This window comes from Chrysoperla carnea, chromosome 2 (assembly GCF_905475395.1).
Source record: "Chrysoperla carnea chromosome 2, inChrCarn1.1, whole genome shotgun sequence".
In the NCBI taxonomy this organism is placed as follows: domain Eukaryota; kingdom Metazoa; phylum Arthropoda; class Insecta; order Neuroptera; family Chrysopidae; genus Chrysoperla; species Chrysoperla carnea.
Window position 1 is genome coordinate 39448256 of NC_058338.1, and position 13115 is coordinate 39461370.

General features: G+C 27.1%; 2 protein-coding genes across 2 annotated transcripts in view; both read right to left on the reverse strand.

Annotated features, from left to right (window-relative positions):
- Positions 1-22: 22 nt before the first annotated feature.
- Positions 23-1514, reverse strand: LOC123291842 (muscle-specific protein 20). The gene is made up of 4 exons (XM_044872272.1): positions 1363-1514; positions 1078-1289; positions 888-1008; positions 23-259 (listed from the first exon to the last, which is right to left on the reverse strand). The coding sequence occupies exons 1-4, from the start codon at positions 1390-1392 to the stop codon at positions 68-70; spliced, it is 555 nt and encodes a 184-aa protein (XP_044728207.1). The 5' UTR covers positions 1393-1514; the 3' UTR covers positions 23-67.
- A 6462-nt stretch (positions 1515-7976) lies between these two features.
- The window catches only part of LOC123292682 (paired mesoderm homeobox protein 2A-like), an 83406-nt gene continuing 78267 nt past the window's right edge, over positions 7977-13115 (reverse strand). Inside the window, exon 4 of the mRNA XM_044873394.1 lies at positions 7977-8347. Within this exon, the coding sequence (XP_044729329.1) occupies positions 7977-8347 (371 nt within the window). The remainder of the gene's footprint in view (positions 8348-13115) is intronic.

The following is a 13115-nucleotide window of genomic DNA, read 5'->3' on the forward strand; positions in this document are numbered from 1 at the left end:
TTTTTGTTAAAAAAGATATATCGTATATACAAAAATAAAAATGATTGATCTATCATTTTATATTATTTTACTTTCCAAGTAAAATTTTACGTCCGGCACCAAGATTTTGTCCAGCTTGAGTGGCACCTTTGTTTGAACCAGCTTGTAAACCAACAATGGTTTGACCAGCTTTCAATTGTTCTTCAGTGAAGTCACGTTTGTTTTCCTCTGATGGTTTTGGTCCTAAGTATGGTCCTTTCCATTCTGAGTGTCTGTATGTCTAAAAAAGTAACAAAAATATATTGTATTTTATATTTCAATAAATTTTCCAGATAATTTTCACGGTCATAGAAAATGCATTAAATTAAAAAAAAAAAACCGAAATTAAACCATAAATTTAAATATAAATAGTATTTTATAATATTAAATAATTTTCTGATTGCAAGCCTTTTAAGTAAAAGTAGGTGTTATTATAAACGTTTGGCATAATTTAAACAACTTTGTAAAATTTGGCAAGAATTCAAAGTTTTTTGAAAACATTAATAAATTATGTTTATGTCAACACACTCTTTCCAAATCTTTTTTATTCGAGTATAAAAACATTATATCTGAAGGATTTCTGGAATTTTTATTTTTTAGTTCTTGTAAAAATAGTTATGTTTAAAAATGGTTGTAAAGAGGCTATGTGTTTCTCTCTTACTAAATTAAACATTGATTAAAAATTTCAAAATTATTAATATTATAAAGATTTGCATAATGCGATCGTAACTTTTTTTACGCTAAAATTCGCAACAATGGTACATCATTAGAAAAACACGATAAATTTTATCTTAAATCGTTGTTTTCTCATTATAAGAAATTCAATTTCTTAAATTTTTTAAGCAAAATTAAAAATCAAAGGTACTTACTTCACGGCCAAGAGCGAATAAAGTGCATGTTACTTGGGCAATATCTTTCTTTTCCCATAAATCAACAGTTTGGAATACATCAATATCAGCAACTCCATATTCTTTCAATGCTTTTTGGAAGCTGCAGAAAATTTTAAAATTTTATTAACTAGAATTTGGAAAAATATTTTTGTGCAAAAATTAAACTTACTTGTTGATGTTTTCCATCAATTTGAATTGGCCACCAGATGTGTTAATTTTTGGGATGCTTCCGGGTTTCAATTTGTTCATTACTTGACAGAGAACAGTACCATCCTTAAGAACATCTTCAAAAGCTTCACCTGGTGGGAATTTAGCACCTAATACGGATTCAATCCATTCTTGTGCTTGTCTCTCTTGTTCTGGATCACGTTTGCTAGCGAGCTGTTTTACACAAAAGTTATTAATTATTACGATTCACCAAATAATTTTTTTTAATGTATTTGCTTAAACATACCTTAGCACGCACTTGACGTTCCAAAGACATGTTTTATGTTTGTGATAATGTGTTTGTGTCAGGTGTATGAATTGAAGCGATGCTTATTGTAAACTGGAGCAATCGAATAATATTGTGTTGCTTTTATAGAGAAACGTAGTTTTTCGTATGTCGATATAAATGTTTGTATATATTCCCCACCTACTTAAATATTTCAATGTTTCCAATAATTATCAGTGTAAAAGAGACGAAACGCCGTGGTTTCGTTGTACCGAATCTTCAACATTATTGTAACGATACTTCCCACACATTTATGACATCAACGCGGGTAACGTAATTTTGTGAATACTATGTTTAATTTTAGTATATTATTCAATTGTTTTAACAACGTTTTTTGACAAATTATTTTCTATATTCCAAAACATTTTTACATTTTTGGCGATTATTATTGCGCGTCGTTTTTTTTACGTAGTCGCCTCATTACGTTTTTTGTTGATTAGTGTGACAATTTGAGAGTATTTTAACTGTACCACCTATACAGTAGAGTGGCTAATTTAAAAAAATATTACAGAATTATTCTAGTTTATTCTGAAAATGAACGTACAAATAGTATGAAATATTTTTCTACTTTTTAAATTTATAATGTTAGAGATATGAATTTCTGGGAAGATGATGGCTTTTGCAAAACTAAGGGAGTATATTATTTTTTTCAGGGTAATAAGAGCGAAATTAAAGTAGCATAGAAAAATGCAAAACAGAATAAAACAGACCTCTTTATTCCAATTTCGGTTCCTTTTTGTTTTGTAAAAAATGAATCTTGGAAAATTACGCTAGAGCATATGCGGTCACGAGAAGGCTAATTACAGACTCGATTTTAGAAAAAAATAATTTATTTATTAACGAGAGTCAAATAATCTTAAATTGGAGTTTAAATAAGGTTAGTTGAAACGCTGATTCGGTAGTGTTGATACTCACTTGATTTTACAACCTTTTTCGCTTAAGTATTATTTCAGCTCCTCAATTATACAAATTTATTTCATGCATATACCATGCTATACACCAGCCTATCATGATTATTAATTAAATTAATTTTTGACGATGGGAATCGAAACCCATACCTTAGAAATACCACGTATAAAATTAGTTACACTCTAATCAAGTGATCAATTAAGATGCCCGTCGAAGTGGGGCAATTCGGAAATCTCATTTTTCGGTATGAGTCTTGAATTTATTTGAAAGTATAAATTTTCGCCTATAACATATTTATGCATTAGGCAACTAGGTAGAATATATTAAAAAATAATCAAATATTGCCCTAGTTGATTTCAATTTATTAAGAATGCGCTAAATGCAATTCGAATAAACTCTGCCTTGAATTATAACGAAATATGAAATTTCAAATTTGGATTTCTCAAGCCAAGTAACTTGTCTTTTTTGAATTGGAGTAATTCGATTAATCTATTTTCGATAAAACAGATATGAGATCTATTTTTTAGTATTAAAAAATTACTTAATGCTGAGTTGATGTACTTGGAGTAATAGGTACTCAAAATAAACTTGAATATTCCAGGACGCATTTTGTGCCAAAATTACTATTCTACAAATTTGACTGAAAAAATAATTTAGAGATATTGCATAGAATTAATTCCATGGAATATTACCTCTGGCTAAACATACTTAAAATTGTAATCAAGAATCTTTAAATAAATTCATGACTCAATTGTACAAAAAAGTTTTAATGTTCTTTGTATGAAAATTACGTATCATAACCTTCCTACTTAATCCACTCAACAACGAATTGAAAATATCTTAAATATTTTATGAATGACGTTTCGTCTATCAAATGATACTCCATTTCTATTTAATTTTTTTGGGAGAAAATTCTAAAACATTCTGAAATTGAAAAATAGGTGTTAGAAATAAAAAAAGACTATTTTAAGAAAGACTTGTCATTTTTTTTATTTAATTATAATTAATTTCAAAACATTGAAATAATTTACACACGCTAATATATATTTATTTATATTTTTTTAAATAATTATATTAATTTTAATAAATTAATTATTAAGCTATATTTACAAAATTTAAATAATATTTACAAGTTGATTTTTTTTTTGGAAAAATGGATGGACTGTTAATTGTTTATAGACAACATTTCGTAGTAAATAATTTAAACAATGTGAAAATATAAATTTTGTGATTTTCATTAATTTTTCAAGGATATTTTAAAAAGAAAACAATAATAGATAATTCAAAATAAATAAGCATTCAATTTATTATTGTTTTGTTAAAATAATATCGTAAAATCGTGTTCTTTTTTATTTGTAGGAGAAAATTATATGAAAATTTGTGTCGTTAATGACCTAAAAACCTATATAATTTTTAAAAATAATATTTTAGTGATATTAAAACAAATGTTTTCGCAAGAATTTGAATGAAATTTATTTTTTAAAATAATTGTGTTTTGATTAATTTTGTTGGAGCATAAATTACGACTATTTTATAGTCAAATTAATTGAATTTTAAGAGGATTAATAACGTAATAGGTATTTTAAATATCAAATATTTCGAAAGATCGATAAAAAAATCATATAGATCATTAGTAGATACAATAAAAATTTCTAAAATAATTTTTAGTGCGCCTTGTCTGAAAATTAGTTAGATTAAGAAAGGGGACTCGTGGCCCCTAAACAATTGATTGTCTTACGGTGTAATATATTAATCTATTTACAGGCGTAATGTATTCATCCCAAATAGTTCATTGAACTATTTGAAAACAGTAATGTTTACTATTATCCATATTAAATTTTCTAAAAATTAGCTTTAAATGTCAAGTTCTCATACTCGGAAATAGATTTATATATTTTTTAAGTACACCGAGTGATAATCGTTTAGAGATCAAGATTTTGTATTGTAATAATTTTGTTTTTAGACTGAAAAATTGTTTTTCAGAATAAAAAATTGTTGAAATAATTGGGCAGAATTCTTAACTTTTTCAACGGAATTATAGTTAATGTAATTTTACCGCATTACTTGAAATCCTAGATTATGATTTCTTTGGCGCCATGAACTGATATCGCTTTACAATGCCTTATATATAAATTTTTTTTAAATTGCTTCAGTGTACTTCCTGGGTACGATGGCCTAGGTCGATTTTTGCCAATTATTTGAGATGACCTGGGTATTAACTTCAAATTTTTGTCTTTAGATACATAGTAGAATTCAATTTTTGATAAAATTTCATTGCTATAGTGCAAATTAAGTAGTCTTCGGGGACAGTATAACCAATCTTTACCAAAGTTTTACTATCAGCCTCCGATTGCTCGAATATTGAAACATTTTATTGATCCTTTTCGCTTTGATTGACGTGTATCACAAGTCTTGTCAGAAAACCTTGGCACCATGAAAATTGAACTAGCCTTTAAATTAACATAAAGTAGCTGCTGAATCCTAGATAAAATATTTTTCCACTTTTCTGTATGCATTATGAAATTGAAAATAAAGTATGCTATGAAATTTATACAAATATTTTTTATTTGACATTCTATTCAAAATTCTCAGTGTAATTTTCTAAAATAGTACATAAAAAAGATTTTCAATTATGGCATAAATGGTTGGAAAGAACACTGCAAGAATAAAAAGAAAAAAAGATTCTCAAAAACAGAAATGTCATTGAGATTGTATGATTTTTAGAGAATTAAATAAATATGACTATATTTTTTGCCTGGGTTGTTGGGCATATTATATTTGAATTATTATTTGGGCCAAAATTTTCACCAACGATATATCCCATTATCGCTGAATCAGTTTGTATTATGTTTATACTGAGTGGCGAACAAATATGTCCAATGGAAGTTCAAGATATTTATACTCAAACGGCTAGTAATGTATGCCATGCAACCAGTGGTACAACTTTAAAAGATGAGCCGTTTACCGACCCTCGTTCAAATGCAAACCGAAGTAGTCAAACAGAAGTTGGTAATGGCCCAGCAGATAAAGATTAGAATACGATTGAAATGAAATTGCCGTGATGTAATTTATTAATAAACATATTTACGCTCAATGACAAAAGTGATTTTGATTCTTTATTGCATCAAATAACAGGCTAGTAATAAAAAATAATTTTTAAAGCAAAATTTACATTTCTTTACTCAAATTAAGAATTTCGTTTTTAGCTTCACGAAATAATTTATATTTTTCATCGTCTGTCGATGAACACACGATTTAATCGTACGTGTCTGTAGGTATAGGGGCCTAAAATGTGTAAAATAATTTATCAAAATTTCTAAAAAAAATTGCGAATAAAAAATCATAGAAAAACCGTATACAGAAATCAAATATACTATTTTATGGACAAATAAATTTAGAATGGATATAGTTTATGCACCTGATTACACTACCCTATAAACTTGAAATAGAACAAGAAGACCGAAAATTTTAAATTTTAATAATAATAATCGCACTGTGGTTAGGTGTGGGAATTGAACTGGTGCATAAATTATGCCCTAAATCCATTAGTTTATATATTAAAATGGAATACATTTGTTTTTAATTATTTCTAGACACAATTTGTATACAATATTTACAATGGATTAAATTTAAAATAAATTTTTTTTGCATAAACTTTTTAGAGATCCCAGTATCTTCTTTGTCCCGTTTCATTAGGTAAGTAAACCCCCCAATATAATTCACCTTTTCATTAGGTAAGTAAACACCCAATTCTCAATTTTTAAATCGCTTTTTTTATTACTGAATTTGTTTTGAATGCTTAAAGCACTTATTAGCATTCATGAAAAACAAATAAATATAAATTTTAAGTCCAACAAAAAATATTTATTAAAAAGAAAAAACGTCAATAAAAAAACATATTGCTTTATGGCGCTGAGAGCGTGTAGTAGTCCAAAACTATATTTAAACGGCTTCTTAAAAAAATTGTAAAAATTTTTCAGCAAAAATTTAAGCCTCATGTAGGATCATTGACGTCTGACGAGATATCAAATTCGATACAATTGGAATGTTGCCGTGCGGCGATATTTCTATTCCTACTCAAAGAAAAACAGAATATAAGGATTTGCATATATAACACAAATATAAGATTGTAGTTCTACTGAATATTGTTCCGAATATAGTGTTCTAATTATCTAGTTTATACCAATTTAATTTATTTTAAAGCATAACTAAATTGTATAAAAGCAAAAATTACACAATAAAAATTTGAGGTACTTACATTTTTCATTAATTATGGAAAATATTCGAAAGGTTCATGGGAAAACTATCATAGTTATATTGTTATATTTTTTAGTTATTCAGCTGATAGCCCAGCCAGTTAATTTTTACATTCATTGATAACTTTTGTCCCAAATATGAGACATTCATTTTTCATTTAAGACGACGAAAAATCACAATCTATGATCATTTATGTCCCATATACGGGCAATTTTTTTAAGGTTTCAAATTATCGGTTAATAATAATATTTAACTGACAATTTAAGAAAAAGGAAATTTTTTCCATCTATTAATTGGGCTCAACGGTTCTAAAATATTTTGTCTCAAATATGAAACAAAAGTTATCAAGTAAATAAAATAATTCTGCATATAAATTATAAAAATGAATTTATAAAAAAAAAAAACATAAAAATCAAAGAACTTTAATCAATTTTTCAGTTTACTCTTTAGTCATGAAATTGCTTGCACTGCCAAACTTTGGGATAATGAAGAGTAGATCCTATGTGACCACAAACAGCTTTTATCTTGAGCAAAATAAACGTGACAAGTTTTATAATTGCTATGTACATTTAACTAGTGATTTATGTAATAATTTTAAATCGCATATTTACACAATGAAAACTTATATACAGCTTCATGTTCCTCATTATTAAGTTAATTATTTTGTAAAAATTTATCATAAATACTCCTCTCTCTAACTAAAACTGAACTTATTCCATTCAACACGTGGATATTTATTTTCTTAACATTATATGCTATTTTTTTAGGTTTTAATCAGAGTTTAATTCTTGAAATCCGTTCCTAAATAGTGTATGGAATTGAAGCCGTATATATTTAAGCACATCTCTTTGAAGTTCTCTCTCTCTCTCTTGCTCTGTCTAATTCAAATTTGAACGATCGTACTGTCTTAATTGTGCGTTGTTCATTTTTAAATATAGCTAAATTGGACAATTTTTTTAAAATTGTAGGAGCGTGGAATTCAGCCTACACTATCGCATGTCTCTGCGGGAAGGAGAAGAGTACATCAGATCAAATCCTTGAATCTTAATACCGACACCTTATCTTCAAGGTGAGTTGAATGCACACATATCGTTCGCATCCAGTTCACCTTTCGAACTAAAGCTAGAAATTTCAATCAACAGAAAAAATTCAACACTCAGTTTCTTCTTGTGTTTAACTTTTAATTAATTAAAGCTTATTGCTGTGATGGTTTGTCAATGCTTTATATATTGCAAGTACATTAGAGCTAAAACAGATTTCGTAACCTCCAGTCAGAAACAGATCTAACAAATAAAATAAACTTTCTTTGTCGTTTAAGATCAAGGTGGAAAACTATTAGAGTGGTGTGCTTGTTGATTTATTTGGAACATGAAGCTACTTTAACACCATCCTAAATAACAATCCATATTTTAAAATAAATGGTTTGCTGTAGCTGGTTTCAAATGATGATCACCTAACAAATAACTTGAACCTGCTGCACCCAATAATGAAGAGAACGGTGATGATAATGCAGCCGCAGCTACAGCTGCATGATGATGTTGATGATGATGATGATGTAATGATCCTCCACCACTTCCCCCTGGTGATGATTGTTGATGTTGTTGCAAATGATGTTGTACTTTATTGGCTGCTTGTTGGACTAATAATGATGTGGCTGTAGCCGCAGCTGCAGCCGATACCGCATTACATGACTGTTGTAATGAAGATGTGGGACTTGACATTGATGTTGACCATTTATTGTTGTTACCAGATAATAATAAGGAATCCTCTGAAAGTTTACCTGAAACAAAGTTATAAAAATTAGAATCTGATAACTCAATGAACACTATAATTTACTTCTAGACATAATTCCTACATGCCTTATATATATAGCCGATTTTTAATCTTTGTATATTTTCCTATTGTGTAGTACTTTAATCGTAGCGTAGAAAGAGAAAAATATATGCATTTCTATATTGATAATTTAAGATTAATTACTTCCTCTGTTTTATAAGGGAAAGTTTTCCAGATTTTCCAAACAAAAAATTAAATTTTCCAGTAAACAGAAGTTTAACTTTGCTTTAAATACTTAGAAAGCAATTATTTACATGTGATAAATATGATTTTTTTCATATATTTGTTCACGTACCCATTTAGCATAAGTTAGTCCTTTCACTGACTCGAAGTAAATTGTACATTTAAAAAAAATTAACATTAGCGGCGAAAGGACCTCTTTAATTCAATAAAAAAAGTAATTGACTTATTAAAAATTAAGAACAAATTTTCTAGCTAGTACTTTTTTTCAGTTTATTCACGTTTAGTTCACGCTAAATTATATATTATAGTGCAAACGGAACGTTAGTGCACGGAATTTTATCGACTCCTGAACTTACGCCGTTTAAGTAAAATAAAAAGATATTTCGTGAATCATAATTAACTGTATTCAGTATAACACGTCAGTTTAAAGAACTTTCTAGACTTAATAAATTTTATTTTTACAACCTAACTTGTACCTTCTTAACAAAATAATTGATTGTTAAATCTGTTAAATCTTTTGATTATAATCTTAATAAATTATTTTTTTTATAATGTATTTTATTTGCATTGTTTTATTTAAAAATAGAGAATTAATATATCGTAAATATATTATATCTTCGTATTTTAATCTTAATTATTGTTTTCAAACAACTTTATTTTAAAATTTTGTATATATTACGTGTATTTGTTATTTTAAACTATTTCTATTTTTAATTTCTTAATTTTAAAGTAATTCCATGCACAACATACACAAATACATTTATATATTATATATGTGTATATTAAATATAAATATATCAAAACATAAATTTGAATCATGAACTTAAGCAATGTCGGCTCACTCATTTTAATAAAAATACTCAAAATTAACTAATTTTTCAAACAAATTAAATTTCAGGGTTATTAAGTGGCCTAGTTTATAACACTCATATAGTACATTAAAATTAAAAAGTGTAGGTCGGGAAAACTATTAAAATCGCATTACATTTTTTTTACTCAGGCGGGTAAAGTAATTTCTTTTCTGATCTTTTGTACAATAGGGAAATATAAAAAATTTGCTTGTAAGGAAATAATATTTTGATTGCGACAAGTAACTATTATCAACGCAATGTGCAATTCATTCTTTGTCGTTGCTCGGAAAATCGTGCATCAAGAAAGAAATAATCGCGTATTTAACCCAAAAATAGTGGGAGCAGATTTTTTTGTCTGTTATTAAGCGATAAAACTTCGCTTACTTGGGCTTTTTACTGCAATATTCAGTTAATCATTCAGTCAATTTTTATAACTATTATTGATAAATGGTAAGTAACCTGGTGGTCTAAATTGAAACTACTGAAAACAGGTCTATTTTTTGTTTTAGTTAGTATTAACTATTATGGCCAGTGGGAGGGATTTTTGTGATTTGAATTTGAATATTTTTATTTGCTTTTAAAAATGGTAAGTACAACTATTGCCATGTCAGTTGGCGGGTTTCAATTCCCAGTTATTAATAGTTGCAAATAATTACAGTCATACAAAAATTCAAAAATCTGTTTCCAATTATGTAGATTTGAAAAATATTAGTTTTAGACTTACGAGTACTTCGACAGTAGGTTTGAGAAACGTTGGGAATCCAATTCTCCCCAGGATTCTATAATAAGCCTATTTTATAGCTTTGAAACGCAATTAAATAAAAGTCGTTTTTCTTTACAATAAATTGTTTTTATAGTGTGCTTTCTAAACATTTTAGCAAAAGCTTATACCGTGAAATGAAATTTAAGTTAAGCTGAACCCATAAACTGAAATTTGTGGGTTGATGGCTTTTAATCACAGATGTGTTAAAAAGTTTATGAAACGTTCATGGCTTTATTTATTATTATTAATTTTTTTTTTTAATTTTATGTAAAATTTATATATTTTATACATCTGTATGAAGTCAATTTAAAAATACAAATGTTAAAAATAAATTTTCCATAGCTTTTAAACTTTGGAACTGATCTTCAAAGCAAGTAAAATGATATTAACATGACTAAATACGTGCCATTGCATGCATCAACTTTTTTAAAATAAATATAATAAATATATCGGATTCGAATTTTATAGGTTTATTTGTAATTATGGTTTCTCAATGATTATGCATCAGAGTGAAGTTTTAATTGAGCCGATATATTTTGTGCCTTTGAAAATTATTTTGATTACCTCCTAAAATTTTGCGATACCTTGTATCAACCGATATAAAAATGATTTTCCAATCTATTGTTTTTCCTACATACCTAGATATCAAATATTTTCCTTTTATCCCAATATGTTATACGACTAAAATCAAACGTGCGCAGATGTTGACTATCAAAATAATAATTCATATGTATAAAACGTTCATATATATTATTCCAATATTTTTTCTGCTAGAAAACATACATATGTATACACTACACCCACACATCGCCAAAGAGATATGCACAAAATATTTTCCACATATGAGAAAATGATTGGATATTTGGATAGCAACAGGAAAACAAGAAGATATTTCTCATATGTTCAAATATATGCCTTCACTATTAGATATGGTATACATAAAATATTTTTGGGATATATCATATTGACATACTTCATCTTTTTTATATATTGGGAAAAATTATTATTATCATTGAGAAAATGATAAATTTTTATATATTTTTCTATTATTATGTATTTTTGAGGGTATTATTTATTGATCAATGTCAATTTTTATTATGTTCAAAGATCTCGATTTTTCTTTCTATGTCGAATTTTTCATTTTGTATGAATTTTGATCAATTGAAATATTATACAATGATAAAATCTATCCATTGCTTTAAACAAGTGTTTACAAAATTTCAAAAACTCCCGACAAATGCGATTTATTTCTTGTAAACCGATTTTTTGAAACTTAGGTATAAAATGTTCTCAATCGAGTCGCTTCGACTGTTTAGGGGCTACAATGCCACTGAGAAACCAACAGACACACAGATAAACACTTTAAACTTATAACACTCTTTTTTAAATCAATATCAAAGTGATGGTCAAGAACATCAGATGAGATGAAAAGGATACTTAGTGAGCTATCATTTTTTGGGACAAATTTTTTGAAATATTTTAAATGAAAAGAAATATTTGAGTTGACTTTCTTCTTTTCAATTATTGTTTTGAACTACTTAATTATTTTAGCATTTCACTTTTCGAAATCAATGGAGCCAGATTTATTTGACCATCCATTTCCATAGTTATTATTTATATGTTAAAATTATATGTCATGCCTTTTCCAAACTGAATCGATTTTGAAAATCATCGCCAATTTTTTAGTTTTTTCGAGTGCGGAACACTAGTCTCGCATTTGAAACATAGCTAAGAACACTCTTCGATAAATTACCTTTTTCAATGAAACCAAACAAATTAAAATCGGTTCATCCGTTTAGGCGCTGTGATGCCACAGACAAAAACACACAGACACACACAAAATTTGAGCTAGCTTCATTCAAAGCTTAATAAGTATTGCAAACAAATCTAAATCACTTTTTTGAATATTTTAATTATCGATTGGAAAAAAAGGCAAAATTTATTTCTTATAACAAGTTCTTTCATATGGTTACATGAATATACTTAGAAATAGTTTTTTTTTTTTTTTTTAATAATTTTTTAAATAATTATTTTCTAAACGAGAAGTTGTTTATTTACGCTTTAAATCCATGATTGGATCACCTCTCTATTGGTTTATTTTTCGTCAAGTAAAAAATAGGCGGTGGCAAACGTCCCACAGACACGATAGTGCAGTTTCAAAAAGCTTTAACATCCGATGGCTAGTTAAATCATTAAAAAAAATTACATCTTTATAAAAAAAAAGTAGAAAAAATAAACATAAAATTATAAATAACTCTTGAGTTAAATTTTAAATACACATAATTAAATTTCTCTTTACCAAAAATGAAATAAAATCCATCAAAATTATCAAATTATTACAATAACCTAACAATTTATATAACAAAGTATGTGGTATTGTGATACATAATATTTATAAATAATAAATAATAATAATAATAATAATAATATTTTGTTGAATAAAATAAATAAATATTTAATAATATATAAAAGAAAGAAACATGACAATTAACAAAATTTAATGTTAGAGGAAAAACAAAATACAAATAGAAATATAAAACGAATAATCTTAGAAAAAAAAAGAAAATGGTTAAGTTGTATTCGTTAAACACAACATTTACCGTGAATGTGACTGACTACAACAATATTAAAATGGAAGGCAAGGCAAGGCAAGGCGCACAAGATGGAAGGCATCACGAAAATAACTGAACATTTTAATAATAATTACAGTTGAATATTTAATGTAAATAAGTATCATTATTATTCGTTCATGTCGGAAAATGTAACTTGTAAGTGACTGATGATGAATCCTCTATGCAAAATAAAATATACTCATCAACTAATATGACATTAGATTGCCTACACTGTTTTTCCAATACCATAACATCGTTTATAATATATATTTTCAAAACTCAACTCATACCAATTTTATATGATGA

What these genes read in the sequence shown, in the direction of transcription:
- LOC123291842 (XM_044872272.1), bottom strand. Translation starts at nt 1,392, where the DNA reads ATGTCTTTGGAACGTCAAGTGCGTGCTAAG. An exon ending in TTGATGGAAAACATCAACAA is followed by an intron (nt 1,009 to 1,077) that starts GTAAGTTTAATT and finishes AATTTTCTGCAG; the next exon opens with CTTCCAAAAAGCATTGAAAG. An exon ending in TATTCGCTCTTGGCCGTGAA is followed by an intron (nt 260 to 887) that starts GTAAGTACCTTT and finishes TTACTTTTTTAG; the next exon opens with ACATACAGACACTCAGAATG.